This window comes from Papaver somniferum, unplaced genomic scaffold (assembly GCF_003573695.1).
Source record: "Papaver somniferum cultivar HN1 unplaced genomic scaffold, ASM357369v1 unplaced-scaffold_15, whole genome shotgun sequence".
In the NCBI taxonomy this organism is placed as follows: domain Eukaryota; kingdom Viridiplantae; phylum Streptophyta; class Magnoliopsida; order Ranunculales; family Papaveraceae; genus Papaver; species Papaver somniferum.
This window is the reverse complement of record NW_020624376.1, coordinates 2350654-2377977: the sequence shown is the minus strand read 5'-3', so window position 1 is coordinate 2377977 and position 27324 is coordinate 2350654. Positions and strand designations below refer to the sequence as shown.

Sequence of the window (27324 nt, the reverse complement as noted above, 5' to 3'; positions counted from 1 at the left end):
ATTTAGTTGAGAGTTGATGCTGAACTCAGAGTGCATAAAGAGAGTTTCAGCTTCCTTCACTAACTTCGCTAGGACTTCAACTACCAGGGTGGATAAGAATAGAGACAAATCATCTCCTTGTCTTAACCCCTTTTGTGGTTTGAATTTATCAGTGACATTTCCATTAGTGGAAGACTCAGTAGTAACATTATGCGAGAAGGCTACCACGCAGTCTCCATATCGTCAAGCCCCTCAACAAAATCCTCATGGTTATGAAGATTATTGAAGATCATTAAACTTTTAATTAAGATTCTCCATCTCAAGGAATAAATCCAAGATTTGCTGGACCTAAAGGTGAAGGATCTTTATGTATGGGAACTCAATGAAAGTGGTTTTAATTAAGGTGCAGGATCATATGAAGGGTTGGGAGTATGATGTTGGGGGCACGTGTGACAAGAGATAGAATGGAAATTAATATTTATGCTTATGTAAAACGTTTAATTAAAATTAAAACAATCTATTTATGTAAACCGTTACATTTAATTAGTAATAATCTATTTATAAAGTAAATTACTAAATTTAATTTTACATTTAATTAAAACTTAAAGAAACTCCATCAACATCTTGACCTCCTTAAGGATTATGTAATGAGCTTCGTAAGATAAACTTATTTTTTTTGTCATTTTCAATAATCATTTTGAGCTTGCAATACAACTTCAGCTTTAGTTTCACCAATAATTCGATATCAATTCATAAATCGAACTAAATCTATATATTCTGCCACTTGGTCTTTTTTAGTTTGATCAAAACAACCCAGTGGTATTATGGTTAGTTGGAGTACGAGTGTCAATACATAAGTTTTCTTAAATTATGCTCAAATGACTCATACTCACTAAACCATTTTTTGTCATTCCGCACCTTAAGCCGGATACCATACTGTAAAATTTTAGCATAAATGAAAAAGCGGGGGTCTAACAACCACACCCAATATTTCGTTTCGGCAATCTGTATGGACTAACTCCAATATATTTCCAAGAGAATCAACTAGACATCCAGACTCAATCAAGGAAAATACATCCAAGAGTTATAACTTTGTTTCTCAATGTAATCAGCAAATCAAACAGATAGAAATCCGCGAGCCTGATTATTAGAAACAACTACCAAAGACCAATGTTCAAGTGTCAATCAATTTATATCAACAACCAAAGGTTGGATTATCTAATTGATTGAACTACGAACAACCTGTGATATTTCGATTGTATAGAAAATATAATGCGGAAAAGAAATAACGCAGACACCAGAAGTTTTGTTAACGAGGAAACCGAAAATGCAGAAAACCCCGGGACCTAGTCCAGATTTGAACACCACATTATATTAAGCCGATACAGACTCTAGCCTACTACAAGTTAACTTCGGACTGGAATGTAGTTGAGCCCTAACAAATCTCATATTGATTAAGGTACAATCCTTACGCCTCTGAATCCCAGCAGGTCTCTACGCATTTGATTCCCTTAGCTTATATCATCCACAACTAAGAGTTGCTACGACACAAAGTCGAAGACTTGAGAAACAAATCTTTCTCACACAGAAAAGTCTATTGAATAGATAAAATCTGTCTCTCACAGAAATACCTACGAGTTTTTGTTTCGTCTTTTGATAAATCAAGGTGAACATGAACCAATTGATACACCTGACTTATATACCCGAAGAACATCCTAGTAATATCAATCACCTCACAATATTCTTAACCGTATGGTAGCGGAACAATATATTGTGGAATAACAAAGAATAATACGAAGAGCTTTGTGATTACCTTTTATATTACCTATCGGAGATTGAATCTCGAACAAATCTAAGAGAAGATAGTACTCAATACGATAGAACAAAGTGATATCAGAACACGCAACTACAGAGAAAATAGTTGGGTCTGGCTTCAGAATCCCAATGAAGTCTTTAAGTCGTTAACCTATAATTAATGGCTTTAGAAAAACCTAGGTTAAAGGAGAATCGACTCTAGTCACAACTAGCATCATACAAGAGGTGTGGAGATTACGTTTCCCAGTTGTTAGAGTTCTCCCTTATATAGCCTTCAAATTAGGGTTTGCAATCATGTTACCTTGGTAACAAAGCATTCAATATTCACCGTTAGATGAAAACCTGATTATATTCAAGTTAATATCTTTCAACCGTTAGATTGTCTTAGCTTGTTATACACAAATGAAATGTACCTATATTTGGATATGAGTAACCGTACCTAAACGTGTACATTTAGTTGTCTCATCAATAGTTAACTGAAGTTAGCCATATGAACACTTTCATATCAATTTTGTTCATTTTAATCACAGCTAGTTCAAATGACTCAAATGAAACTAGTTATAGAGTTGTTCAATTGTTTATATTCTGATAGAAGTATATAAGACACAATTGAAGGAAATTAAAATCGGTTTTGATTCACTCGAATCAATTCATAAACATTTTAGCCACGGTTTTCAAAGATTGCATTCCTTATTATATAAATGTATTTGTTCATGAATAATCTAGTTTAGAACTTAACCACTCAAGTATGCAAACGGGTACGCATACTTAGAGTTCCCGGATCTGGTATGTTCGCCAATATGTAAACGGGTACGCATACTGTCTTTCACGACCGGGCTTAGTTGAAATCCGTACGAATACATGTATGCATACTGTAGTTCCCGGACTTCAACTGTTGAATCAGTACGCATATGGGTACGCATACTAAATTCTCAGACTTGGAATACTCTTGCAACAATTAGCATACAAGTACGCATACTGTGCTATATCCAATTAATGGTTAATTGTTCTAAACTCCCATTTTAATCATTGAAACATATTGGAAGACGAGAATAGATGTCTCACACAAACTATTAGCTTCAAAGAAATTTTCAAGTGATCAAATGATTAATACGAAACATTCCGAGTCTTCATCAAATGACTGTCTCACACAAATCATATAAGATGTTACCAGGTGATTTTCACATGATCATCTTTTGAATTTTGTCAAGAATAAAAGATGAACTTGGTTAAAACGAAAGCTTACCAACACATATTTCGAGAAGTATGTAAGCGAGTTAAACGCAGTTCGATGTATCAAATGTGTATAAAGTAAAGTCTATATAGCTATACGACTTTTGTCTCAATAGGAGATAGAATATAAATAGACTTCTGAGTGATAGATGAGTTCAAGTCTCCACATACCTTTTATTGATGAAGTTCCACAAGCTCCCCTTGGTACATCTTCGTCTTCAATCGATGAACGCCGTGATGTCTAAAGCTCAACTACACATTCTATCATAATCCGAGACATAGGTATAAGTAGACTAGAAATCAAGACTTATAGTTTTGACAACTAAACTTGACAAACAAGCTTTAGATAACAACACTTGCGAGTTCGACCGAGAAGTGCTCTAACAATAAAGATAAATCTTCATCTACGATAACCTCTGGAGGACTAATATATACAGTTGAACCATTCATCATAAGAAGGTGCGATTTTGGAGTTTAAAGTAAATGAGATTATAACCGTTGAATGGACCTCGCCATAATTTATCGACTGAAAAGGGACTGGTCGTCTTAGTATGAAACCAAAAACGTCTCAACTTGAGCCGAGGATTAGCCTAGACTAGGACGACCGTCCAAGTTTGAACGACTCACCTCTTATTGAGAGTCTTGAGATGGGATGGGTAAACACCCACATTTAAGCATTTGCCAATCAATTTTCTTGGTTTGGCAGTCCCAATATGTATAAAACATTTAGATCAAATTAATCTGGAAAGAGCGAAACTTCTGAGTATTTGAAAGAAACAAGAAGGTAATTCAAGATGTATGTGCCTCTTTTGAAAGACTAAAAAAGTATGGGCTTCGGGTTCGTATTTGTTAAAACATGTAAATGTTCCTTTAAGTAGGGGTGAGCAACGGGTAAAATCCGTGGTATTGGATTGGTGTCACCGATGTCCGGTCCATGTAAATAGGGTGTTAGATTTTATCTGTGTCTTGTCCATTACCCTCGGTTTTGACATCCGTGGGTAGGCGGGTAGATCCGCGCATAAAATTAAAGCTATACCAAATGAAAAAAAAGTCTAATCATTATTTATAACATCCTAATTCATCCTTAGATAAACATTCTTACATGCTAACTAAATCCTTTTCGTCTCTATATTAAGAATGCGTAAATTGAAAACTTCCACGGATCAATAATACGAAATAGATATACTATTGAGTATAAATTATTAGACTCATCTTCGTACCTTACATGATTTTAAAACTAGAACACCACTACCACAATGGGGAGGGCCGACTGAAGAAAAAGGGAAACTCTGTTGTAATTGGACTGTAACATCGTTTAGGAAAAATTGTACCTAAAGTGAAAGTATCACTTTTCCTGAAACAGACGGAGTACATCGTTTTATTAATTACAATGGAAAATTATTTAATGCATAAACTAAATATGCCTACATAATGTGTTATGCTCCTTTGTGGTGGTTTGCATGATGGCTATGAAATCAATTTTTGAAACACCTCCGAATTTTTCGTAATAACTTTAGATTTGAAATTGTTGTTTGTACTCATTGTGTAGATCTCTTTAAAATCTTTCCAACGAGATAAAATTTGTAAGGAATGAATTTTTGGATATGTTATATCACTGAAAAAATATGATATATAAGGAATTATAATACAATTTGACTCTTATACCTATTTTCCCTTCCTCTTCGGTTTATTTACGAAAATGTCTAAAGGAAAAAAATAAAAATTTGATTCAGAGGGACATTTAAGATTTTTCGGCCCAGATCATTTACAATAATTTTATGCCAATTGATCACTTACATTTTACAAAAAAGTGACCATATAAAAGGTCCTCCCTCCCTCGCTTCGCTCGTTCGGTCGGCCCAAATACACTTAAGCTAACTGGTGTGAATGTCTAATGAATTTCTAGACTTGCATTCACACTCTATCCAATATTTAATGTATTTTAGTATTAGATCTACGTCCAAGCCACCCGCCAAATTATGTATAAGTTGGGTCGGATTGGCGGGTGGATCACCCATGCTCACCCCTACCTGTAAGTACCGTAATGCTTTGTTTAGAGCAAGGGCTATGGAGTGAACGCTCTCATTCATTATGAATGAGTATCACTGGATTTGCTCAAATTAGGTGCTACTATGAAGTGAGAATGCTCACTCATTCATCAATAATCACTCGTACACTCATTGGGGCGAAAGAGTGCGAAAGTGGAGACTAAGCGGCTGAATTTCAGCCGTTTGGAAAAAAAATTAAATTGAGCGGCTAAACATATGCCTCTCAACCCTATTTTTAGAGTTTTATTATTTTAAAATTCTTGGATGTGGGACCCACATTAGGTTTTATTATTAAAAAAAAAACTACCGGAGGCATAAGTTCAGCCGTTTTGGAGAGAATTTTTCTCTCCAAGCGGATAAACATCAACCACTTAGTCTGTTAATTTTGAGTCCCACGGTCACAAAACACTCCTTCACTCAGTCACTCACTCAATTTGAGAAGGAATGAGTGTTAAAAACACTCATTCCATAGCCCTTGCTCTTAGTAAAGTTTTAACCTTTAGGCCAAAAAAAATTAAAAACATTTAGAAAAAAAATTAATATAAAAAAGGTGAGGCCACTTGAAAATATCCGTGGAGTTCAAAATGAACAAATGATGCTCAAACGAACACATCACAATTAAAAAAAAATGCACCATATATACCTGAAGACGCGTACAAAAGATTATCCTCGTTTAATTGGGGGTCTCAAAATTTTTTTTTGGGGGTCTCAGCAGAGTTATACCCTCTCCATTTATAGTAGGGGATTCCAAAATGTATTGAAAGTATTATTTTGCCCTTCACTAATATTAAAACTTAAATTTTTTTTAACCCTTAATTCTAACACAAAATTGGTTAAAAAGCTCAAAATTAACAATTCCTGGGTGAAATGGATAGTTAGATTTTGATACTGTTTAAATGGACAAAAATGTAAAAATAGGCAGGATGTAACCAGTTTCATCGTGTCCATTTTCAAATATTTTTTCTTATTTTTACTTTACACAAGATGTATCCAGTTTCATCCTTACTATTTTTTTTGGCCATTTCACCCAAACTATTTTTTACTCGTCCATTTGAACCGTGATTTAAAAATATTTGGACAAATGACCCATTTTCCGTAATCCTAAGCCCCCATCTCTTAACAAAAAAAAAAAAAACAGACTCTCTTCTCCTACCCTCTCTCTCCCTCAACTATTTTCTCCTCCATTAATGATTCCAAGAACAAAAAAAAAATCAGTTACAGTTGTAGGATCGTCAACCCGAAAAGCCTAACAATTTTTCATATGCATGTAGAGACTATATAAAATCGTTAGGGTTTATGAGGAGGGAGAGAACGACCCTAATTCTGGTTTTTTAGTTTTTTTGCTCTAGATTAGAGTCGTTACAGTAATATAGAAACATATGGCGATCCTTTGTGAACGACCCATTTTTAAAAGTTAACGACTCTATGTGAAAAACAAACAACCTCTCTGTCCCAAAAATTGAAAGGGTCGTCAACTTGAGTCTTATAAAGACTCATTTGGAACTTGAGTGTCGTTACCAATTATCATAGAGTCGTCATTTGGAATTTGAGAGTCGTGTATGTGTAAAAAATTTGGGTGACGACCCTTGTTAGAGTCGTCAAGGTTTATCATATTACCATGACGATTTTTCATAACCTGAAAAAGTTGCAGGTTTGAGTCGTCAATTGTGGTGCTAATTAATTGGCGACTTTCCAGAGTCGTTGGGGTAGACACCCCTCGACACTGACGATTCTTTCTCTAAGTTGTGGCATAATGTCTATGGGGCGACCACTTAGAGTACCATCTAGACAATTTGAAGAGTATAAGAAGTTTACCTGAGTATTTTGAACTTCGTGTTCTTCATTTTGAGGATTGGTTTTTCCGTTTTGATCAATGGGATTTTAATTAGCACCCTCATTTTAAGATGACGACATCTATTCATCTCTTCAAAAACCCTTTTTTTTTTCTTCCAATTTTAATTCCAAACTCTGATTTTAACCTAATCACACTAATGGCGGTTTAGCCAGTTAAAAAATATTGGGATAAGGGGTGCCTCAAATTAGGTTTTAATGACCTTTTTTTTGCCCTCTAGTGTGAGGCCCACAATTAGATTTTGGGGCCCAATTAAACGAGGCAGATCTGATTGTACATACACGATGACTTGCACACAGATAACAAGCAACGATACCATATAGCTCTTCGCCAAGATCATTGCATCTGCATCGTTGTGAAGCTACAAAGTTCAGCTAATGATAGAAAAATAGAGGCACGGACAGGTTAATTACCATATTGATTGATACAATTCCTATTAGAAAATACTTATATATTATATTTATTTACTATATATATTTCCAATTCTTCAACAACAAAAAAATGGTTAAAAATAGAATAAAGACATAAAGAGCAGGAAAACAAGCTCAAGAGATGCAAACTCACAACCCAACAAAAGCAAGAGGAACAAATTCTCGACAGATCCCAAACACACACCCAAAAAAAAAATAAAAAAAATAAAAAAATAAATGATGGGCACAACGGTTACATTAAGAACTAAAATAGATACTCCAGTTGTTGATGATTGAATCAAGATAAAGACTGTTCATAACCTCATCATTAAGAGCGCGACACTAAGCATGAATCTTCATAACCTCATCACTGAGCCCATCAGTATGCTTGAGGTAAAGAATTTGGTATTAACGAGTTTCAAATTCAGGTTACTAGTATCATCATACAGTGACTTTAACACTGTACTACAGTGATACCGGCAATAAGCTTGAATTTTCACCTTATTTATCACCTCACTCGTATTGGAATTGATGTTTTCGAGAACTATTGCATTCCAGGACTTCCAAATTGTCCAGCAAATGGCTGCTGGTATGAGAGGCCATAGCTTCCGGTTTCGTTGTTGTTGTTTATCGATCGATAGCGCTTATCACCATCCAATCGTAAACCGTAGGGATTCTAGGTTCGGCTCGTTCTAATGCCGCCGATGTTGATTTCATCCTCATCAATTGCTTCGTGTCCCTTGACGTCCATGCTACAAACATACACGGAAAAAGTGTTACACCACGTACAATAGGCAAGCGTGTACATAAAAAGCAACAACTAATTGACTAAACCAAAATGCACTCCAAATATACGTACATGAGAGAGGGGATCCAGGGGTGCTAGACCCCGCCGGAGAAGAAGGACCGGAGGAAGACGAATCATCCAGAGAGACGCGGATATTGGAGCAATTGCTTTTGGGTATGGTGATGGAACGAGAGATCACTGGGACATCTTCAGATGATGGCAAAGGACCAGAATCGTACCGGCGTAACTTTTTCAGATCATTTTCAGGCCTAGGACCAGCTAATGTATCGTCCCAAAAGTTTTCGAGAAGACCCATAATACCACGACAAATGATACGAAAGACAATGTATCGGACTCTGGGAAACAAATTGCTGTGATAACGATAATAATAGAAGATTTGAGTCAGTAGAGAAAGAGTGTTCAAAGGTTCAGGTACTTGGAAGGGTTTTTATAGAGCATAAACAGTAAAAGATAGAATTTAAAGTTTCAGTGGATAAGATAGGATTTGGTTTATTTGGATAATATGTCAATTAGTCACAAAGGAAATGCATATAAAAAGGCGTATAAAGAATTTTTCAACCAATATAAATATGTGGATAATAGTTGGAGATAATTATCAAACATGTGGATATATGGTGGTCGACTTATATATTGTCTAAGACTTGTCAGTAGTAGATATTTTAGATATTTTGGGAGCATCAACAAAATATGTATCATCATTTTAGATATCTTGAGTAGAAAAAACCCTTCATTCTCTCGCAGGAAAACAAGATATGTATCATCTTCCGCATGGGATTTTAAATAGGAAGTTAAAGGAAAGATTTGGAAGCTTCTATCAAATCAACAAGATATGTATCATATTTGTGTTTTATTGAGCGACTAATTCAGGAGAGATCCTAATTCCTAACAGTTTTTCGATCTTTTTCGAAAACGGGTCATATGGTGTAGGCATTCATAGCTAAAATAAAGACTCACAATCGAAGTCCTATATGCTGACAAAATTGAAGTGTATTCACCTACATGTCAAACTGGCAAGTCCAGCACCAGAACTATGATTCGCCAAGGGGGGCTTCAAAGCACATCCAGTCATGGATAGCTATGTATGCGTCTAAAGAGCATAAAATTCAAAATGAAATAAACTTGTTATTACTTACTGGTTCCGAAACAACCTTACTTTGAGCTAGCTTTTCAACTATATAAGCAGCACCTGCAAATAAAGGTAGGCTGGGACTGAAATTTAAAGAGACACAGTAAAAATATTTTATGTCAGGATGTTCAAAGATGTAGTTACTTCAAACACAAGCTTCTATGTTCTTTATATAAGAAAGCAAGGGAACTTTGTTAGAGAGTAGACACATACCAAGACATGAAAAGTGACCAATCTCCGTGTGATGTGGAGCTGAACCAAAATCCAGATCCAATTAGCAACAAGTAAGCCATACTGCAATAATAGCATCAGAAAAACTCAAACAACTAAACTGTTGTATGCCACAAGAGGCTTGGATTAACATGTTACCACACTGTTCCACATCAGCATTTTCAAACAGTAATTAAATTATTTTTGAAACAAGTACGATCAACAATAAAAATTCCTAGCTGACGCAGTAAGTGTGGATTGATTACTAGCTAATTGTACCCCACTCAACATACTTCCCAGTCGACATTGCATCTTAGCAGGTCTCTAATAACTTCCTATGAAAGATCACCTTAAGCTTACTAGTTGTAACTATGCTTTGCAAAAAGAGACATCAGCAAAATAACTCACTCAACAAGAAATGTCATAGATACTCCCACTATTCGGCACATTATCAAAATCTTCATGAGCAATGTCAACCTTTCCACATTTTGAGTACCCAATAATCAGAAAAGTCCAAGAAAAAAAAATCCTACTCAGGCATTTCATTAAAGAATGTCTGAGCAAGTTCAATTGTTTCACATTTCACATACCTGCTCGTCAAAGAATTCCAATATATTGTATCAGCAGCCTACGTTCTATCAACGTTTTTCAAGCTAAATCATTATCAAAGCATTTGGAAATAATGTAGGGTGTTCACAAAAAGAACCAGATTCATCCAAAATTAGAGAGTGGTAATACTGACCAAGGTTTTAAAATAGGCACGGCTAGGTCCTTGAAAGTAACCCCTTTTACTTATAGTAACCGGACCTGCCAAAAGAGAAATTTACTGTGTTAAAATTAGTCTTTGATGTCATTCAAATCGACTGGAAAACATTTAAGCAACCTCACTAATTATCCCAATCTTATAATCCCTAAATGACATAGACATATCCTTTGCACACATCTAAAATAAGTTTCTAGAATGACCAAGAATCAGAATATGAGCTTGTACGGGTGGCCGTTTGAATTCAATAACCAATAGGCTAGATATCCATATACATATAGTAACAGCAGGCAGGGGTATGCTCCATATCATTACTCCACAACTGGCAAGCCCCCGTAATGCAACTCTAGTTCATTTTGATAGCAGCTACCTACTCAAAAGAGGAACACTTCATGACCGCAAAACAGTCATACGAAGATTTCTATATCGTAAATATAGAACGCCTTATCCTGCATAAACATGAAGTAGGTAGAAATTTATCTTCTTCTAAACCTCATCTACTGTAAAGTAAATTAGTATTTTCTCTGTTTAGCCACAGGTTGAATAATCCCAAAACCGATTCAACCTCAACCATTGTAATCGTCAACGCACCTCAAATCATATTTAAAGAATATCTACAAACCATACGCTCATTATCTCGAACCTGGGATACCTATAACAGATTGAAAGCTTTACCATCTACCCTCAATCCACCATAAGACTAGCTCTCGATGACGGATTGAAATACAAACATTGTTCTTTACTGAATTTTCCTTCTTCTGTTCGGCTTAACAACCAAAAACTAAGTTCAAAAAACTACCATTCAAATCAAAATGGGGATTTTCTAAAACCTAATTTACAATGCCCATATCATAATTCAAAGTAGCAATGAGAAGGTTGAAGCTTTACCATCTACACTTAATCAAAACCCATGATCAAAAAGGGGTTCTTCAGCTAACAATAAACACCAAAAAACACAAATTTCATCTAAAATGAACCTAATTCATCCCAAACAAACATAACATTTACCTAACTAATTGTGAACAAACCCCCAAAACAAAAATTCCATAAAATTATCAAAACCCAGTAACAAAATGGATTCAAACAACACTACTAACCAATAAATTAAATAACCCAGATTCCAAACAATAATATAGAGAAAGACAATTGATTAAAGAATTTCTTGGTTACATACATACCTATTGAAAAGTCTTTGTCTCAGTAGTGTGAGAGTTTTGTCTGAAGCTCTTACTCAAAAGACAGGAGGAAGGAGATGAAGCAAAAAAAAGGGGGTTAAGGGAAGAAGAGCCTGAGTTGTCTAAAAAGCCGAGTTTTGGAGAGGAATTTAGGGAAAAAAAAACAGAATTGGAGATGCGGGGTATCGAACCCCGTACCTCTCGCATGCAAAGCGAGCGCTCTACCATGTGAGCTACATCCCCACATGTTAATATGGTGTATTTTAATATTTAAGTTTTCGTTTTAGTTTGGCTGGGAGAAAACGAAGCTTTTCATCTACGGAGGGTTTCTGCTTACTCAATACTCACTAAGAGCAACTCCCATCGGACTATGCAAATAAAGTAGTTTTTGGTGCCAGGTAGATACGAAAATTGAGTTTTGTGCAGTGGGTAAATTGTTTAGCGGTCAAAATAAGCCGATCGTACCATATGAAATCGGTCGGCTCAATATGGTCCAATGCTCGTCTCATATTGAGCCGACTTTTTCCATTTGCCCCCATTATGTTTAGTTCCACACTTATATAAACACACTTAATCCGCCGATTATAAACACATTCAAATACGTTTCATTCTCTATTGTATAAAAAAATCTTCCAATTTTTCTTAAATCTCTTTCTTGTTTTCATTAGTTTCATTCATTATGGATCCTGAAATGGAGAATGAAGAAATTCAATTATTAAAGGAAATATTTTTCCATCAACAAGGAGCGTTAATGCAGCAGCTGGATCAAATGGATGCAGAATCAAACGATGAGAAATCCAGAACTAATGCAATGCTACAATTATACACCGGCCAAGTTCCACGAGATCCAGAACCAGGATCTGTATTGAGAAGAGGATATTTAGAGAGGCAATTCACCAGCAAATGATACGTGATTATTTTCTTAATAAAAGTGTCTACTATGATGAGGATTTTCAACGTCGCTGCCGAATGCCACAAAACTTGGTCATGCGGGTTATTTGAGAGCTTTGTCGGGTAAATCCTAAATTTAACTATCAATTTGATGCACGAAACATACGAGGGCATGGTCTTGAACAAAAGGTCACATCATCTCTTAGGATTATTGGTTATGGGCTTCCTACGGATGCTTGTGATGAGTACATTCATATGGCCAAAACAACTGCATAGGACAATATCAAAATGTTTTGCTAAACTGTAGTCAACCATTTTGGTCCACGTTTTTTAGGACAACCCATGCAAGATGATATCAATCGTCTACTAGATGAGAATCGAGCCAGAGGCTTTCATGGAATATTAGGTAGCCTTGATTGCATGCACTGGGTGTGGCATGGATGTCTGTATGCTTGGCAAGGTCAATATAAGGGCCACTATGCAAAACCAATCGTGGTTTTGGAAGCCGCAACTTCTTATGATTTTGGGATATGGCATGCACTTTTTGGACTTGCGGGTTGCAACATACGACATCAATATCTTGCACAAATCACCGTTGTTCGAAGAATTGAAGTATGGAAATGCTCCATCAACGACAATTAATATGGCATGGGGTATTTTTCTGGCGGACAAAATTTATCCGTAGTGGTCAACTTTAGTTCAGGCTTACGACGAGATGCCTATATATAAACGGGGAATATGTTCGTGCTCTATGATTGTTTAACAAAAGACAGATGGCGTGTAGGAAGGATGTGGAACGAGCGATTGTAATTTTGAAGAGAAATTTCCATATAATTTGTGGACCGTATCGTTTAAACCATTAGAAATGAACAGGATTATGCTCACCTGCATCATTTTGCACAATATGGTAATCGAGGAAACTCGACGGGAGAAAACTTGGGTTCATTCCTGATAAAGATTTGAGGTAAGAAGTTGCCCCATGGGGTGTCCCTGCAAGAGATTACATCACTACACAAAATTTAGTGATTAGCAACTGTAACTGGGTGATTAGCAACTGTAACTGGCAGTTGCAAAGTGGGGTCGCAACAGTTCACCTCTGTTACGAAAGTCGATGTTGCAAGTTTTCGCAACGGCTTCCATGCCATTGCAAATTTTCGGTCGCAACAGTTTTAGACTCAAAATGCAACTGTTATGAACTGTTGCGAATGATCGCAACTGTTTCCTCTGTTGCAAAACTGCAATATCGGAACGAATGTTGCAGTTGCGAAATGTTTGCAACATCAAAAAATAGTGGTTTTGACCAGTCAAAACTAGGTCAATATTAGAGTTCATGCAACAAATTTAAGTTTCATGTTCATTTCGAAATCAAATTAATCGAACAGAAGTATCAAAAATGTACTCTTAGAGTTAATTCACAATGATACACCATGATGCACTCCATACACACCAAAAAGTATGAAGCACATCACAAAAATCATATGAAGGATTGTCAGGTGGATATATTTATAAATTCAGTATCACACTAAGGTTCTTACAAAATGATCTAAAGAAAAAAGAACTCTCACATTCGCCTACTGGAACCATCTAACCAGGTGAACATTTTCTGCTGCATGAGGTATGCCTGGTGCTTGAAGTTTAAGTTGTCACCATGGGTTGTGAGGCATTTCAACTGGAGGAACCAGCAAGAGCAGTGTGATAGATATCGCACGCCCAGTGAAGCTGCTCAAAATGTACAACAAACAATGGACCATTTTACTATTAGTATTTAATATGACAAGCAATAATTGAGTAGGTGATAGTCTATATCTTTGAATGTTTAAATACGACAACACAGTTGTTAGTTCGTTCGACCGATACGATGAAGAATGGACTACACAGTAACAATCAATTTTCATGGTCCAGTTTTTAAACTCCCTTTTCTTTCTTTATTTACTTCAATTCTACTATTCCACAAGAGTAGAAAATTTGTTGGATAGAAGGCAGAGTGGGTAATGGGTGTACCCAACTGCTATTTTGGTTCAGCTAGACCATGCAAAGTCACTACAATTGTAATAATTCAGATACAAAGGGAGAGACAAATTCTACCTGGAAGTATCTGTGAGGGCCATGACAATTGCAATTGTTTTGGGTAACATGATTTAATAAAGGGAAAAATCCACGTAAAATCCATGTAAAATTTCAAATGAACTATAAATAGTGAAGTAGGTATGGGCAGTATATTAAGGTCTACAGGCAAATAATAGCAATTCCAAAATAGTATATTATTACCTGGTATGAATAATGTGTATGAATATCAACTGAAGACATAAAGCAAGCCTGTGAAGGATGTGCTTGAAAAACAAACCAGGAAGTTAATGAGTGAAGTGATTGTATACTTCTGTGACTAGGACAACACATATCAAGGATTAAAGATGTGCATGATATCATATGATTGATGTCAAATTGAAGTATTTGTAGACACATTATGCGCCCAAAGTGAGGCAAGGATTAGATAAAAATAAGTCCTTGAATAAAAAACAAGATAACTACTTGAAAGGTGATTTTTCTTAATTACATGAATCCACCCAAGGGGGAAAGGAGGGAGTTTGTCTTGAAAATCGAAAATGTCTTCTTCATTCATCGTCGAGCACTGGACAAACAACAAACATTTCATCACGAATGACGTTCACATTAAGATAAGAAGTGAATCCCATGCAGGTGCAGAAGATTTAGGAAGACCACAAACGGTACAAATAAGTTTTCTTTTGATTTAGTGAGCTTTATGGATAGTTTTCATCTTAATTATATGAAATTAGACTGACATCCTAGACAGGTAAAATAATTTAGCTAGATCGGCGGGGATCATCTACAAAAGAGCAAACAATTACTTACAGAGTCCTAAGTTGCCTCCTCCTTTGGAATCATTAGTGTTGTAATATGGAATACTCTGTTTTTCTGCAATTGGTTGCAAAAGTCAGAATATATATAATATTCATAACAGTTTGCTGCAAACTTCAACATTCAGAAGAACTTACCGGTTTACCAGCAAGAACCCCACATGTTTCTAAATATTTCTTATAGGCTGCAAAGTGAGAATTTATTTTCACTTTATAAGGATTAACTATGTACTTGGATTCAGAAAATTCTTTACAGTTCATTACAGAGCAATGCCTAAGAATAGATTCCATCTGCATGCATTGACAGAGTAATGGTGAGGAGTATGAAAAAGATCCAATTAGATGCAACATGAAACACTAAAGTATTTTAAGTTATTTAACAAATATGAACCGTGACCCCAATGATATATCTAGGGGTTTGTGCAAAACAAGTATCGTCATTTTCACTCCGTCAGAATCAAGGGCACATGAATGCTCATTCCTTTTTTTTGCTGAGCAAAGATATACATCATGTCTAACCTCTTAGTGTCTATATAGACTAAAAGGTGACGGCAATAATATAACTTCCACTTATAAGCATACATAAAAGACAGGATAATTTCTATCAGCAAAGAGTTACCTACCTCAATGTCCGCAAAATCATTAGTGCGATAAAGCTCCCTGCGTAGATTATGTGGATGCCTTCCAACTGCAGTCTCTTCAGGAATCACATACCATCGACCTCTAAACCAATAACTACCATCTGGTTCCTTCCATAAGCTGGTTTACTTTCAAAGTTAACGAACTGAATAATGTATAACATTGTAAAAGCTGTATTTTCAAGTCTCACCTTTCAATATGTACAACCCATAGGTCATTAGAAAGAAGCTTGTCCGTTGCCGTTCTTCTCCGCTTTTTCCATTTTGGTGGTTCAGGAAGGTCAGCTTTCTTCCCCGCTTTCCTAGCCTCACAAAATTCACAAATCCAATCCCCGTCTGGAATCTCCTTCAATGAGGTCTAAGACATTTAAGATGAAAACCACCCAAGCAATCGTCACACTCAATCATATACTACGATACTTTTGAATACTTGGTCCCGTACATCTCGCACTACCTTCTTTCTTCTTTTTTCCAGCAATCACAATGTTCTCACCATTGTCCATGTCCCAGGATTCTATCCCCTGTCGTACATAACGTCAGCATACAACTTGAATAAGCAAAACCAAAATAAATCCCCAAGTGTTAGAAAGTATAAAAAAAAGTTGATTCCCACCAACCTTAACGAAAGATACAAGTCAGCTTCAGTAAGAGATGATTGAACCAGGAGGAACAACAACGAGTTTTTGCCGAGACTATGGAGAGCCAAAAGCATATTTGGTTTTACAGCCACAGACTCACAAGTGCCACCTCACCATTTTTCGTATTTATTACAGATTTATCAAGTTCACCAATTACTTCATCTGATCAATGAAACAAATTTGTTAGACATCTCTATACAAGCATAGTACAACAAGAAGATAAAATGACCCTCATTAGTACCATTATTTGTTTGAACTCGAAAAGCTCTTCCCCATGGACCTATATGCCACTATAATAAATATCCCCTGCTCATTGTTCTACAGTATTTCCCGCTAGATATGCATTAATCACAAACAAGACTTCCATAAAAAAACTCTAATGTGCACCAGCAATTAAAATAGCTCATGGAGTCCTTATTAATAAATCTTTCATTATGCATCCGGATCATTTCAGTAGGCTACTTTGTATAAGGATCTATGGAGGTACACGCCATGGGAAGAAGCTACTAAACATTCCAAGAAAAAATAAAAGATGAACTCGAAGTATTAATATATATGTATCACATTCACGATTTAGCCAAGTTAAATTAAGCCAAGTGTTCTGCGGTGCGTATCAAGATGTAGATCACCTGAATAAGCACCAACAGCACATCCAGATGCCACCAGCTAATCATTTCCAGTAACCATCTTTATCCTTCTTGAAACTAAAGAGCCTCTTGAAGTTATCCTTGAATGTAAAGTTCAAGGCCTGATAACATATTTTAAAACAATTTAGCAATCAAGCTACAATAATCCAGAATATGAGAACAAATTTAGGTTAAATTAAAGAACAAATGAGCCGATATATGGTCCAACTTGAGTAGGGAAGTAATGCATGACATTTCTTGTGTTTCCTATCCACAATGACCCCAAATCCTTCTTCCTTGATTATTCGTCCAAAACACTCTCCAATTACCTTGTAGGTTCAGAGAGCCTGCCTAGCTAACATGATCATTCCATCCTGGTTCTGAACCAACCTAAACACAATATCTTCCAGTCACATTCATTTACTGAAAAAATCAATATACTGCCATAAAATTTTTTATCAACTAAAACAAAGTTAAGACATCTTTATCATCAATTTGACATTATTGAGTAAAATCAAACAAAACATAGCTTGCAGTTATATCTAATTGAAAAGGAAAAACAATAAATCAAAACTAGGGTTTGGTTTATACCTTTGTTCTACATCTGACATTTTAAGAGAAAAAAAAAACAAATTACTTAAATTTGAGGAAAGCGTTAACGATTCTCCAAATGGGTTTATAAAGAAATCTTGTGAAAAAAGAGAAGGGGTTTCGGGGAAATCTCGTGCCAAAAAACACTCATAGAACAGAGAAACACTTGCAATCAGATTAACTCTGATTTCCCTCTTTAGGTCAAAAAATTGTAATTTGCAAATGATTTATAATAAGATTAATCCAGATAATGACATGGTGAGCATGAATCTGAACTAAGATCAGAAATCGGGTTAAAGATTTTCAGGGGAAAAAATCAAAAGGAGAAGAAGAATTTATGAATCTAGGGTTTACTTCGTAGAAGTGAAACAAAATGGTGAAAAAATAGTTCATGTGCGACGACGACAATAAGGGTTAATCTTGATGATAACGATGGTGGTGGTAGTAGAAAGAGGAAAACTCACAAGGAAGAACGAGAGAGAAGAGAAGAAAATGAGATATAGAGTGAGTTGTTCGATGATTAAAAGAGATAAGAGACCCGAGTCAGCTTTCCCAAGCATCTGAATGGGCTGAGTAATGAGTCAGTTGAAAGTGTAGGCAACCGCACTGATTTTCCGCACGCGCACAACTGGATTTAGTTGCGAATCGCAACTGAATCAACCAGGTGCCAGTTTGGCAACTGCTTTTAACGTTGCGAACTTTTTGCAACTGCAATTAGCAACAGAAAATTCGCAACAGCCACTAAGCTGTTGCGAAATCTAGTTACTAATCCCTGAATTTGGTGTAGTGCATAACAGTGGAAGAGAGAATTCAAAACAGAGGTTTACACTGAAGATTAATGGAGGATCTCACTGCTCACTTGTGGGATGATTTTGGAAGAAGAAAACCTCATAGAATTTATAAAAAAAAATTTGTGTAATTTAATTTGTGTACTTTGATTTCCCTATTTTGATTTGTGTATTCTGATAATTTAAATTGAAATTAAAGATTAAAACGGATGGGAGATTATGCAGAGCAAGTAAAACTAACAACTAAAAATTCATGAATTTAAAAAACTATGTCAATGTAATGGCATTATCGATATCCTCCGGTTGATGGTGGTTTTTAGACAAGGGGTAAAATCGTAAAACCTTACGTATAGCATGATGTCACCGGTGACGCTAAACACATTTATTAGAGCATTTAACGCACTTATGTAAAAAATTACCAGGGTATCCTTTTTCAAATACAAAATTAGGGTTTCGACATATAAAACCCTAAGTCTACGCATACCTCACAACTATTGTGCAAAAGCATGGCAAACATGCCAAATGCACGTATGCACGTACCGTGCAATCATCACGCAATACATAGCAATTGCACGTACCATGCAATAATTGCGCAAAATCATGGCAATCATGCCACTCTCACATACCGCGCAATCACTGCGCAAAATCCTGGCAAGCATGCCATAATGCACGTACCGTGCAACCACCACGCAATACATAGCAATTGCACGCACCGTGCAATCATTGCGCAAAGCATGGCAACCATGCCAAAAATTCAAAAACGCGCAAACATTGCGCTTCACGGCAACCATGCCAAAACCGAGCCGCACGATCATTGCGCTATATATGGCAACCATGCCAAAACCGAGCCACGCAATCATTGTGCTTCACGCCAACCATGCCAATATCGAGCCGCACAATCATTGCGCTATATATGGCAACCATGCCAAAATCCTAAACGCGCAATCATTGCCACACGCGCCATTGGCACATGCCAAGAAACTCTTGCAACCTGGCATGCCAAAGGTAGATGATTCCAAGGTTGAAGCTGTAAGAAATTGGACCACACCCACTACACTTCACGAGGTAAGGAGTTTTCATGGTTTCGCTTCTTTTTACCGGCGTTTTATTCATCACTTCAGCACCATTATGGCACCCATTACTGAATGCATGAAAGTAGGAAAGTTCTCATGGTCTGAGGAAGCTGACAAAGCCTTTGAAGCAGTCAAGACAAAACTAATAACCGCACCACTATTGGTGTTACCTGATTTCAGCAAGCCATTTGAATTACACTGTGATGCATCGAAGGTGGGAATTGGAGCTGTTTTGAGTCAGGAAGGACGACCTGTAGCATATTTTAGTGAGAAGTTGAATGGTGCTAAGACCAACTACAGTACTTATGATGTGGAGTTTTATGCCATAGTTCAAGCCTTGAAGCATTGACGACACTATCTAATTCATAACGAATTCATTATGTTTTCTGACCATGATTCTTTAAGGCATATCAATAGGCAAGAGAAGCTTTCATCTAGACATGGTAAGTGGGCTTCTTATTTGCAAGAGTTCACTTTTGTACTGAAGCACAAAGTTGGGTCGCAGAATCAAGTTGCTGATGCTTTAAGCCGTCGAAGTATGTTACTCAACACCATGCGAACTGAGGTAATAGATTTTGATTCGTATTCTGAACATATTCTAACCGATCCACACTTTGTGGAGATTGTGGATAATATCAGTCTAGGAAAACGAAGTGATTACCTTATGCATGAAGGATTTCTCTTTAAAGGTAACCAATTATGTATTCCCGATTCTAGTCTTCGATTGAAGATTATTAAGGAGTTACATGACGAGGGGCACATGGGTAGAGATAAAACTTTCCAGCTTGTTTCAAAATCATATTACTGGCCAACAATGAGGCGTGAAGTTGCTAAATTCGTGGACAAATGTCGAATCTGTCAAGTTTCAAAAGGAAAAGCAACCAATGCAGGGTTATATATACCACTAAAAGTTCCAAGCCAACCATGGTCAGATTTGAGCATGGATTTCGTATTGGGTTTACCTCGAACTCAGAGGGGTCATGATTCAGTATTTGTTGTTGTCGATCGTTTTTCAAAAATGTCTCACTTTATTGCTTGCAAGAAGACTACTAATGCACTGAAGGTAGCTGAATTGTTCTTCCAAGAAGTGTATCGTCTACATGGATTGCCATGTTCAATAGTCAGTGATCGAGACACAAGATCCCTTAGTTATTTCTGGAAAACCTTGTGGAAATTGGCTAATACAAGACTTAATTTCAGTAGTGCGTATCATCCTCAAAGTGATGGACAAACAGAAGTTGTGAATCGTTCTTTGGGTGATATACTACGGTGTATGGTTGGAGACAATCCGAAAAGTTGGGACCAGAAACTTTGCCAAGCTGAATTTGCATTTAATCGTTCAGTCAACCGTAGCCTGGGTATGAGTCCGTTCGAGGTTGTTTATGGATACAATCCACGAGCACCAATAGATTTAGCTCGTGTTCCTGATTTGAAGAGAATTGAAGTTCGTGCTGAAGAACGTATCCAACAGCTGCAGCAAGTTCACAAGTTGGCCGAAGAACAGTTGCTTCGAGCTAATGAAAGGTACAAGGAGGCGGCAGATAAGAAACGCAGAGTTGTCGAGTTTTACGTAGGGGATTTTGTCTGGGCAATATTGACAAAGGATCGTTTTCCAGTTGGCGAGTACAACAAACTGAAGGCGCGCAAGATTGGTTCTTGGAAATTGTCGCAAAGATTAATTCCAATGCATACAAGTTGAAGCTTCCAAGTCACATCCGTACTTCTGATGTTTTTAATGTCAAACACTTAGTGCCTTTTTGTGGTGATAATTCTGATGATGATACGACAAATTCGAGGGCGAATTTCTCCCAACCCCGAGAGAATGATGCAGATGAGCAGGCTATAGCCTATTTGGAGGCTAAAAATCCAAGTGTCGTAATTTAGATCCTTAGGGGTCCATTTCGATGGGAAACAAGCCAAAGAAAAGGACAAGGAATCTTCGATTTCCTTGGTCTTCAGAATTTAGCCAAATTCCATCGTTTAGGGCATCAAACATACGTTTTTGCTATTTTAGGAAAGTTTTTATTTTGTTAATAACTCTTTCGTTAGGAGTCTGTTTGGGCCGCCGTTTGAGGCGAATTGTTTTATTTTATGAGTACTTTCATTATTTTAGGTCGACCAAAATTTGCCAAAAATAACAAATTAGGGTCTGAGTCGGTTTAGGGGGTTTTTTCATCCTTTCTTGACTAGCAAGTTAGGGTTTTTCCCCAAGTCTATAAAAGAGTCCATCATAAATTGTTTAGGGAAACTTTTTTTTGGAATATATATCTTCTTTATCAAACTTTGTTCAAGTTTAATCGATTTTTATCTAAAGTTGGGAAACTGAAGTCTAGATATTAATCAACGTTCATAGTCGATATTCCTAGGAATATTTGAAGTCTGAACAACACTTCTCTTTTCTCTAGTTTCTCTAATATCCGCTACATCAAAGACCGTGGCTACACGACCACCCAATCATTCCTTCAACATACCACCAGTGCCTAAAAACTGTGTTGAACGGAGAAGTTTTCCGTATCTCCGCATCATTATCTCCCTATGCGCCGATCTATTGCGTAGAGACGTTTGAACCAAAGAAGGGTTCACGAGACACGACGAAAAGAGTTCACGGCTTTCTACTGCCGAAATGGACGTCGCTCAAGGAAAGCGACAAGCCGACATCACTCCACGGAAAAGTCCGCCCTCCCACCATCTCCTCGGAAGGGAAACTCGCCAGTCTTCCTCTGCCAAGCAAAGGCATGACCCGCGCCCGTACCAAACGAGGACGCGCTTTCACCACAAGTCATGACAGGAATGGGAATACCACATATCGCCGTCACTGTTAGCAATTAACAGGGGAGACCAAGACCCGGTCTCTCCGCCCAGTAGAATGTTTTCACAATAACCAGGAGAAAGTTCCAGACGCACCTCAGCAGCTGCAGGACGGAACCGAATCGACTACGGACGAACTCGAGACTGCCAATATAGGGAGCGAGGAGTCTCCGCGACCCATCCTGATCAGTTCAACTGTACACTCTACGGAACGCTCGAAGCTGGTCGACCTACTCAAAGAATATCAATATGTATTTGCATGGACGTACGAAGAGTTGCCTGTCTTAGATGAAAAGCTAGCCACCCACCATCTGCATATAATACCCGGATCCAAACCAGTCAAGAAACCCCCTATACAATTCAGACATGACGTAGAAGAACAAATTAAAGTGGAGATTCAGAAGCTATTGGCCGCTGGTTTCATCAAAACCATTCACCACCCCACCTGGATGGATAACGTCGTTCCCGTGAAGAAGAAGAATGGCCAGATCAGATGCTGTGTCGACTTCAGATATTTAAACAAATGCTGCACTAAAGACGATTTCCCACTTCCTAACATCGACATGCTGGTAGATGCTACTAGTAGGCACAACATGTTTTCTTTCATGGACGGGTACAGTGGCTACAACCAGATAAATATGTATGAACACGATGCAAGTAAGACCGCTTTCCGGACTCTTCTCGGAAATTTCTACTATACCGTAATGCCTTTCGGTCTGAAGAATGCTAGCGCCACTTACCAACGCGCCATGACTACCATCTTCCACGACATGATGCACAAACAAGTCGAGGATTATGTAGATGATGTGGTGTCTAAATCAAAGACTCGAGCAGACCATACAGAAACGCTGTGACAAGTGTTTGAAAGATGTCGCGAAGATGAAGATGAACCCTTTGAAATGCGCTTTTGGTGTCTCTTCAGGGAAGTTCTTAGGGTTCCAGGTAACATTTGAAGGGATTAAAGTCGACCCAGTCAAGACACAAGCTATTCTCACGATGCCACCGCCACGAACTGTGAAAGAGCTCCAGAGTTTCATGGGTAAAATAAACTACATTCGCCGCTTCATAACAGGACTGGCACAGCTTTTCACTGCATTTACTCCTGTACTAAAGAAAGGGGCGAGCTTCGTGTGGACTACGCTTCAACAGGAAGCATATCAGAAGATCCAACAAATGATGTCCTCCCCGGCCATCATAAAATCTCCTGTACATGGAAGACCGTTGTGTCTCTACACGGCATTTAGTGATACCGCTGTCGGAGCCCTCCTAGCTCAAGAAGACGACGAAGGGATCGAGTATCCTATATACTACTTCAGTCGAACATTAAGGGATGCTGAACTCAAATACCCCAAAGTAGAAAAGGCGTGTCTTCTCTAATTCATTCCATCCAGAAGTTCAGGCACTACCTTCTCTCCAACAAGGTAGTGCTGATATCTAAATTTGATCCTGTGAAGTTTTTCCTCTCAAAACCAGCCTTGATAGGGAGACCGGCTAAATGGATCCTTCAGATGTCGGAATTCGACATAACATTCGCTTCCCCGAGGGCTATTAAAGGACAAGCTGTTGCGGATCTGTTAGCAGCATTCCCAGGAGAAAATACTGCAAAGTTATGCGAGGATCTCCTCGGAGATCTTCCGAAAGTTTTTCTAGTCAAATAAGAGGCATGGGTACTATTCTTCGACGGCTCTTCCACCCCTAGTACTGGTACCGGAGGAGCAGGTGTGGTTCTGGTATCCCCTGCTGGTGAAGTCTTCTCGTATTCTTTCAAGTTAGACTTCCCTTGCACTAACAACTCAGTGGAATACGAAGCCTTCCTCATGGGACTATCACTGTCTAAAAAAGATGGGGCCACACGTCTGGAAATAAGAGGTGATTCTAAACTACTCGTCAAACATATGAACGGATTCTACGCGCTAAAAGAATTAACATTGGCACCATACAGAGCTGAGGCACAAAAACTGCTAAACTACTTCGCTGACGCAACCATCACACACGTCGGTCGTAATAGTAACAAGCACGCTGATTGTCTAGCTACACTAGCGTCAAAACTGCAGTTCGAAGGATTCGAAGAAACCCTGACAGTGAAAAGACGAACCATAGCTTCCACATGGCTTTCGCAACCTGAGAAGTCCGGAGAAGATGACTGGATGACTCCTATTATTCAAGAGCTCAACAGCTCACTTTCCCAGGGAAAGGTCAGTCTCAAGAATTTGCGAAATTTCTTTATGCTTCAAGGCGTTCTATACCATCGAAACCCAGACAGCTCCATGTCACGGTGCCTCGGAAAGGAAGAGGCACAACAGAAACTTGACCGCGTTCATGCCGAGGTTTGCGGAATAACATCGGTAGTAATCCTCTATCGTCGTTTGCAATGACTTGGTTACTACTGGACAGAAATGGAGGCTCAATCTGGATCGCTTCAGAACACGTGTTCCATTTCCATGCACAACCGCATCAGTCAGAAGTCTTCAATATTAATCACGCTGGGGACTGGCAGAGGCCATACATCAGTTACCTCCGCGATGGCATACTCCCTACCAACAAAGAAAACGCGACCAAGATAAAACAAGGATCCAAGAGGTTTGTGTTCCATGACGGGATTTTATATCGGAGAAGTTTTGGAGGAAGTTTACTGCGATGTTTGAACGAGGCGGAAATCCCGGTCATGCTAAGAGAAATGCACGAAAGCGAACACCAAGGGAAACATAAGTTGTTTATTCAAATACATGAGTAATACTACTGGCCGACCATGGAAGATGACACATCTTCTTTCGTTCAGAAATGCCGGAAATTCCAGGTCCACGGGAACCTCATCCACGCGCCTCCAACACCCCTGTACTCGATAAGTAGTCCATGGCCCTTTTACAGCTGGGGACTTGACATCATTGGGAAGATCAATCCGTCATCTTCAAAGCAGAAAGAATACATAATAACCGCGACTGAGTACTTAACCAAATGGGTCGAAGCTATTCCCTTGCGAGGAACCACCGGAGCCACAATCGCGGCGTTCATCAAGGAACACATCATCTGCCGTTTTGGCGTGCCTAAACACATCATCACCGACAACGACACGCATTTTTCTAACAAACAAGTACAGGAATTACTCGAGAGATACGGTATTAAACAAGTCTTCTCTACCGTATACTATCCTCAGGGAAACGGGCAAGCCGTGAGCACCAACAAGACTCTGATTCGGATTCTCAGTCGAAAGGTACACGACAATCCCAGAACTTGGCATGAGCAACTGCCAATGGCCCTATGGGCGTACCGAACATATCCAAGAAGCTCCACCGGCGCTTCTCCTTACTCTCTCGTGTACGGTGCGGACGCAATCCTCCCAGCTGAAATCAAAATTCCATCGGCCAGAATTTCCGCAGCAAGTGGAGTTCATTGGGATGAAGCCGAAACACTAAATGACAGAATGGAAGAGCTAGACACCATAGATTCTAGAAGATTCAGGGAAGAAGAACACGCACATGTATACAGAAACAGAGTTTCCAGAGCATACAACAGAACTGTGAAACCCAGGGTTTTCCAAGCGGGAGATTTGGTGCTGAAGACTGCTAAACACATCCAGCAAGACATATCTGCACCAAAGTTTTCCCCCAAATGGGAAGGGCCATATATAATTACGAAGGCGTATGACAGTGGGTACTACAAGATTATAAAGGAAGATGAAGGAAAGCTATAGGCAGTCATCAACGGGAAATGGCTCAAGGCATATTACGCCTAACCTCTATCTTGCAACATGCTACAAAAACCCCTTACACATCATAACACGAGTCAGAACAGCCCATCCAATAGATTGTAATCCCTGGAAAGCATCATATTTAACCGAATCTGATATCTTTCAGTCATACTCTTCAAATCCCGGATTGACTCTTCAACCTTTTGTGACTCCATAGACAAAGCCTTCTCCTCTTCCAGCATAGCTTTCGTAGCAGGGACCACACCGGCAAGAATACCGGCTCTGTCAACTTTCATAATATCAAGGCGATGTCGCAACCAACTGACATTGAACTCCAGAGATTCACAGGTAGAAACCTTATTCTCCCACTTTTGAATGTCCGATTCCGCGACAGCACGGATAAACATACTCTCCATTTCGGCAACCATCGGCAAGAGGCAATTCACCATGGAAACTAGAGCAGACGAACAATATTTAACCACGCTCCTAGTGGAAATTTTGCCATATATTCTCCATATCCTCGTGTAAAGAGTCAGGAATTCTTTCCGCACCAGAAACCCACCGATGTTCCGGTAATTGGAGGAATGACACCTCATACGGGTCCCAAACGACAAACCCGCATTGGGATACTCGCGGAAAGAAATTCCTAAATCGGCATTCTCCAGATCTGCAACAGTTGATGGAATCAGGCTTAAAGGAAGAGGGGCGACCAAATCGTCTTCATCAATGATGGTAACGCATGCTCCGACAGAATATCTCTACACAGAAGAAAACTTTGTCATTTATCGACAAACAGTGAAACATTGTTGATTAGTAAAAACATACCGGTATAGTCTTCTTGACCCTAATAACCCTGATTGGGGCACTGTTACAAGAGTCAAGCTTCACCCATTTTTTCGGAGAATCTAGCCGGTTCGAAGATGATTCACTTCTGGTCGACATGATGAGGAGAGGAAGACTCAACAAGTAGAAACCCTTTTGTAAAACTGGGAAAACGATGCAACTTCACCGGGCATAAATACTGGAGAACCCAAAAACGAGAAAAGAAGAAGAAACGGGTGTAGCGTTTCCAGATTTTGAATGAGGAAAGAATGCCCTGATTAAAGTCGTGCGTGAAGAAGGGAAATCGGGCCCACAAGAACAAGTCTTGCCACTCCCAAGGCATGCACGTTTCCCTTACCAACACCTTCCCTACCATGCCTTCTCGTACCAGCGCCCTCTTTCCAGCGCCAATCCGTGTCGGCCATACCTTCCTTGCAAACGCCATGCTCTGGCAGAGGGCCCACAC

At 38.5% G+C, this 27324-nt stretch overlaps 1 protein-coding gene, 1 long non-coding RNA gene and 1 other non-coding gene across 7 annotated transcripts; all 3 read right to left on the bottom strand.

Moving 5' to 3' along the window:
• Nucleotides 1-7363: 7363 nt before the first annotated feature.
• LOC113335634 (dormancy-associated protein homolog 4-like) lies at nucleotides 7364-9256 on the bottom strand. The gene is made up of 3 exons (XM_026581661.1): nucleotides 9141-9256; nucleotides 8197-8495; nucleotides 7364-8089 (listed from the first exon to the last, which is right to left on the bottom strand). Exons 1-3 carry the CDS (start codon nucleotides 9212-9214, stop codon nucleotides 7965-7967), a joined length of 498 nt encoding a protein of 165 aa, XP_026437446.1. The 5' UTR covers nucleotides 9215-9256; the 3' UTR covers nucleotides 7364-7964.
• A 2333-nt stretch (nucleotides 9257-11589) lies between these two features.
• Nucleotides 11590-11662, bottom strand: TRNAA-UGC. Its single transcript has one exon. It is a non-coding gene; the product is annotated as a tRNA-Ala (tRNA).
• A 2051-nt stretch (nucleotides 11663-13713) lies between these two features.
• LOC113335790 lies at nucleotides 13714-18144 on the bottom strand. Of its 5 annotated transcripts, none has more exons than XR_003353498.1 (9): nucleotides 17092-18144; nucleotides 16442-16624; nucleotides 16016-16345; nucleotides 15810-15945; nucleotides 15325-15477; nucleotides 15182-15244; nucleotides 14865-14939; nucleotides 14579-14640; nucleotides 13714-14029 (listed from the first exon to the last, which is right to left on the bottom strand). It is a non-coding gene; the product is annotated as an uncharacterized LOC113335790 (long non-coding RNA). The 5 variants fall into 5 exon arrangements; XR_003353499.1 differs by having other exon boundaries at nucleotides 13714-14939; nucleotides 17092-17210; nucleotides 17418-17478; nucleotides 17680-18144; XR_003353496.1 differs by having other exon boundaries at nucleotides 14579-14939.
• Nucleotides 18145-27324: the final 9180 nt, after the last annotated feature.

Excerpts from the sequence above, each read along its gene's own strand:
- LOC113335634 (XM_026581661.1), bottom strand. The coding sequence starts at position 9,214 with ATGACTGGATGTGCTTTGAAGCCCCCCTTGGCGAATCATAGTTCTGGT. Across the intron at positions 8,496-9,140 it reads CTTGCCAGTTTGACATGTAG|CAATTTGTTTCCCAGAGTCC; the intron begins GTGAATACACTT and ends TCGTTATCACAG. Across the intron at positions 8,090-8,196 it reads CCCTGGATCCCCTCTCTCAT|CATGGACGTCAAGGGACACG; the intron begins GTACGTATATTT and ends GTATGTTTGTAG.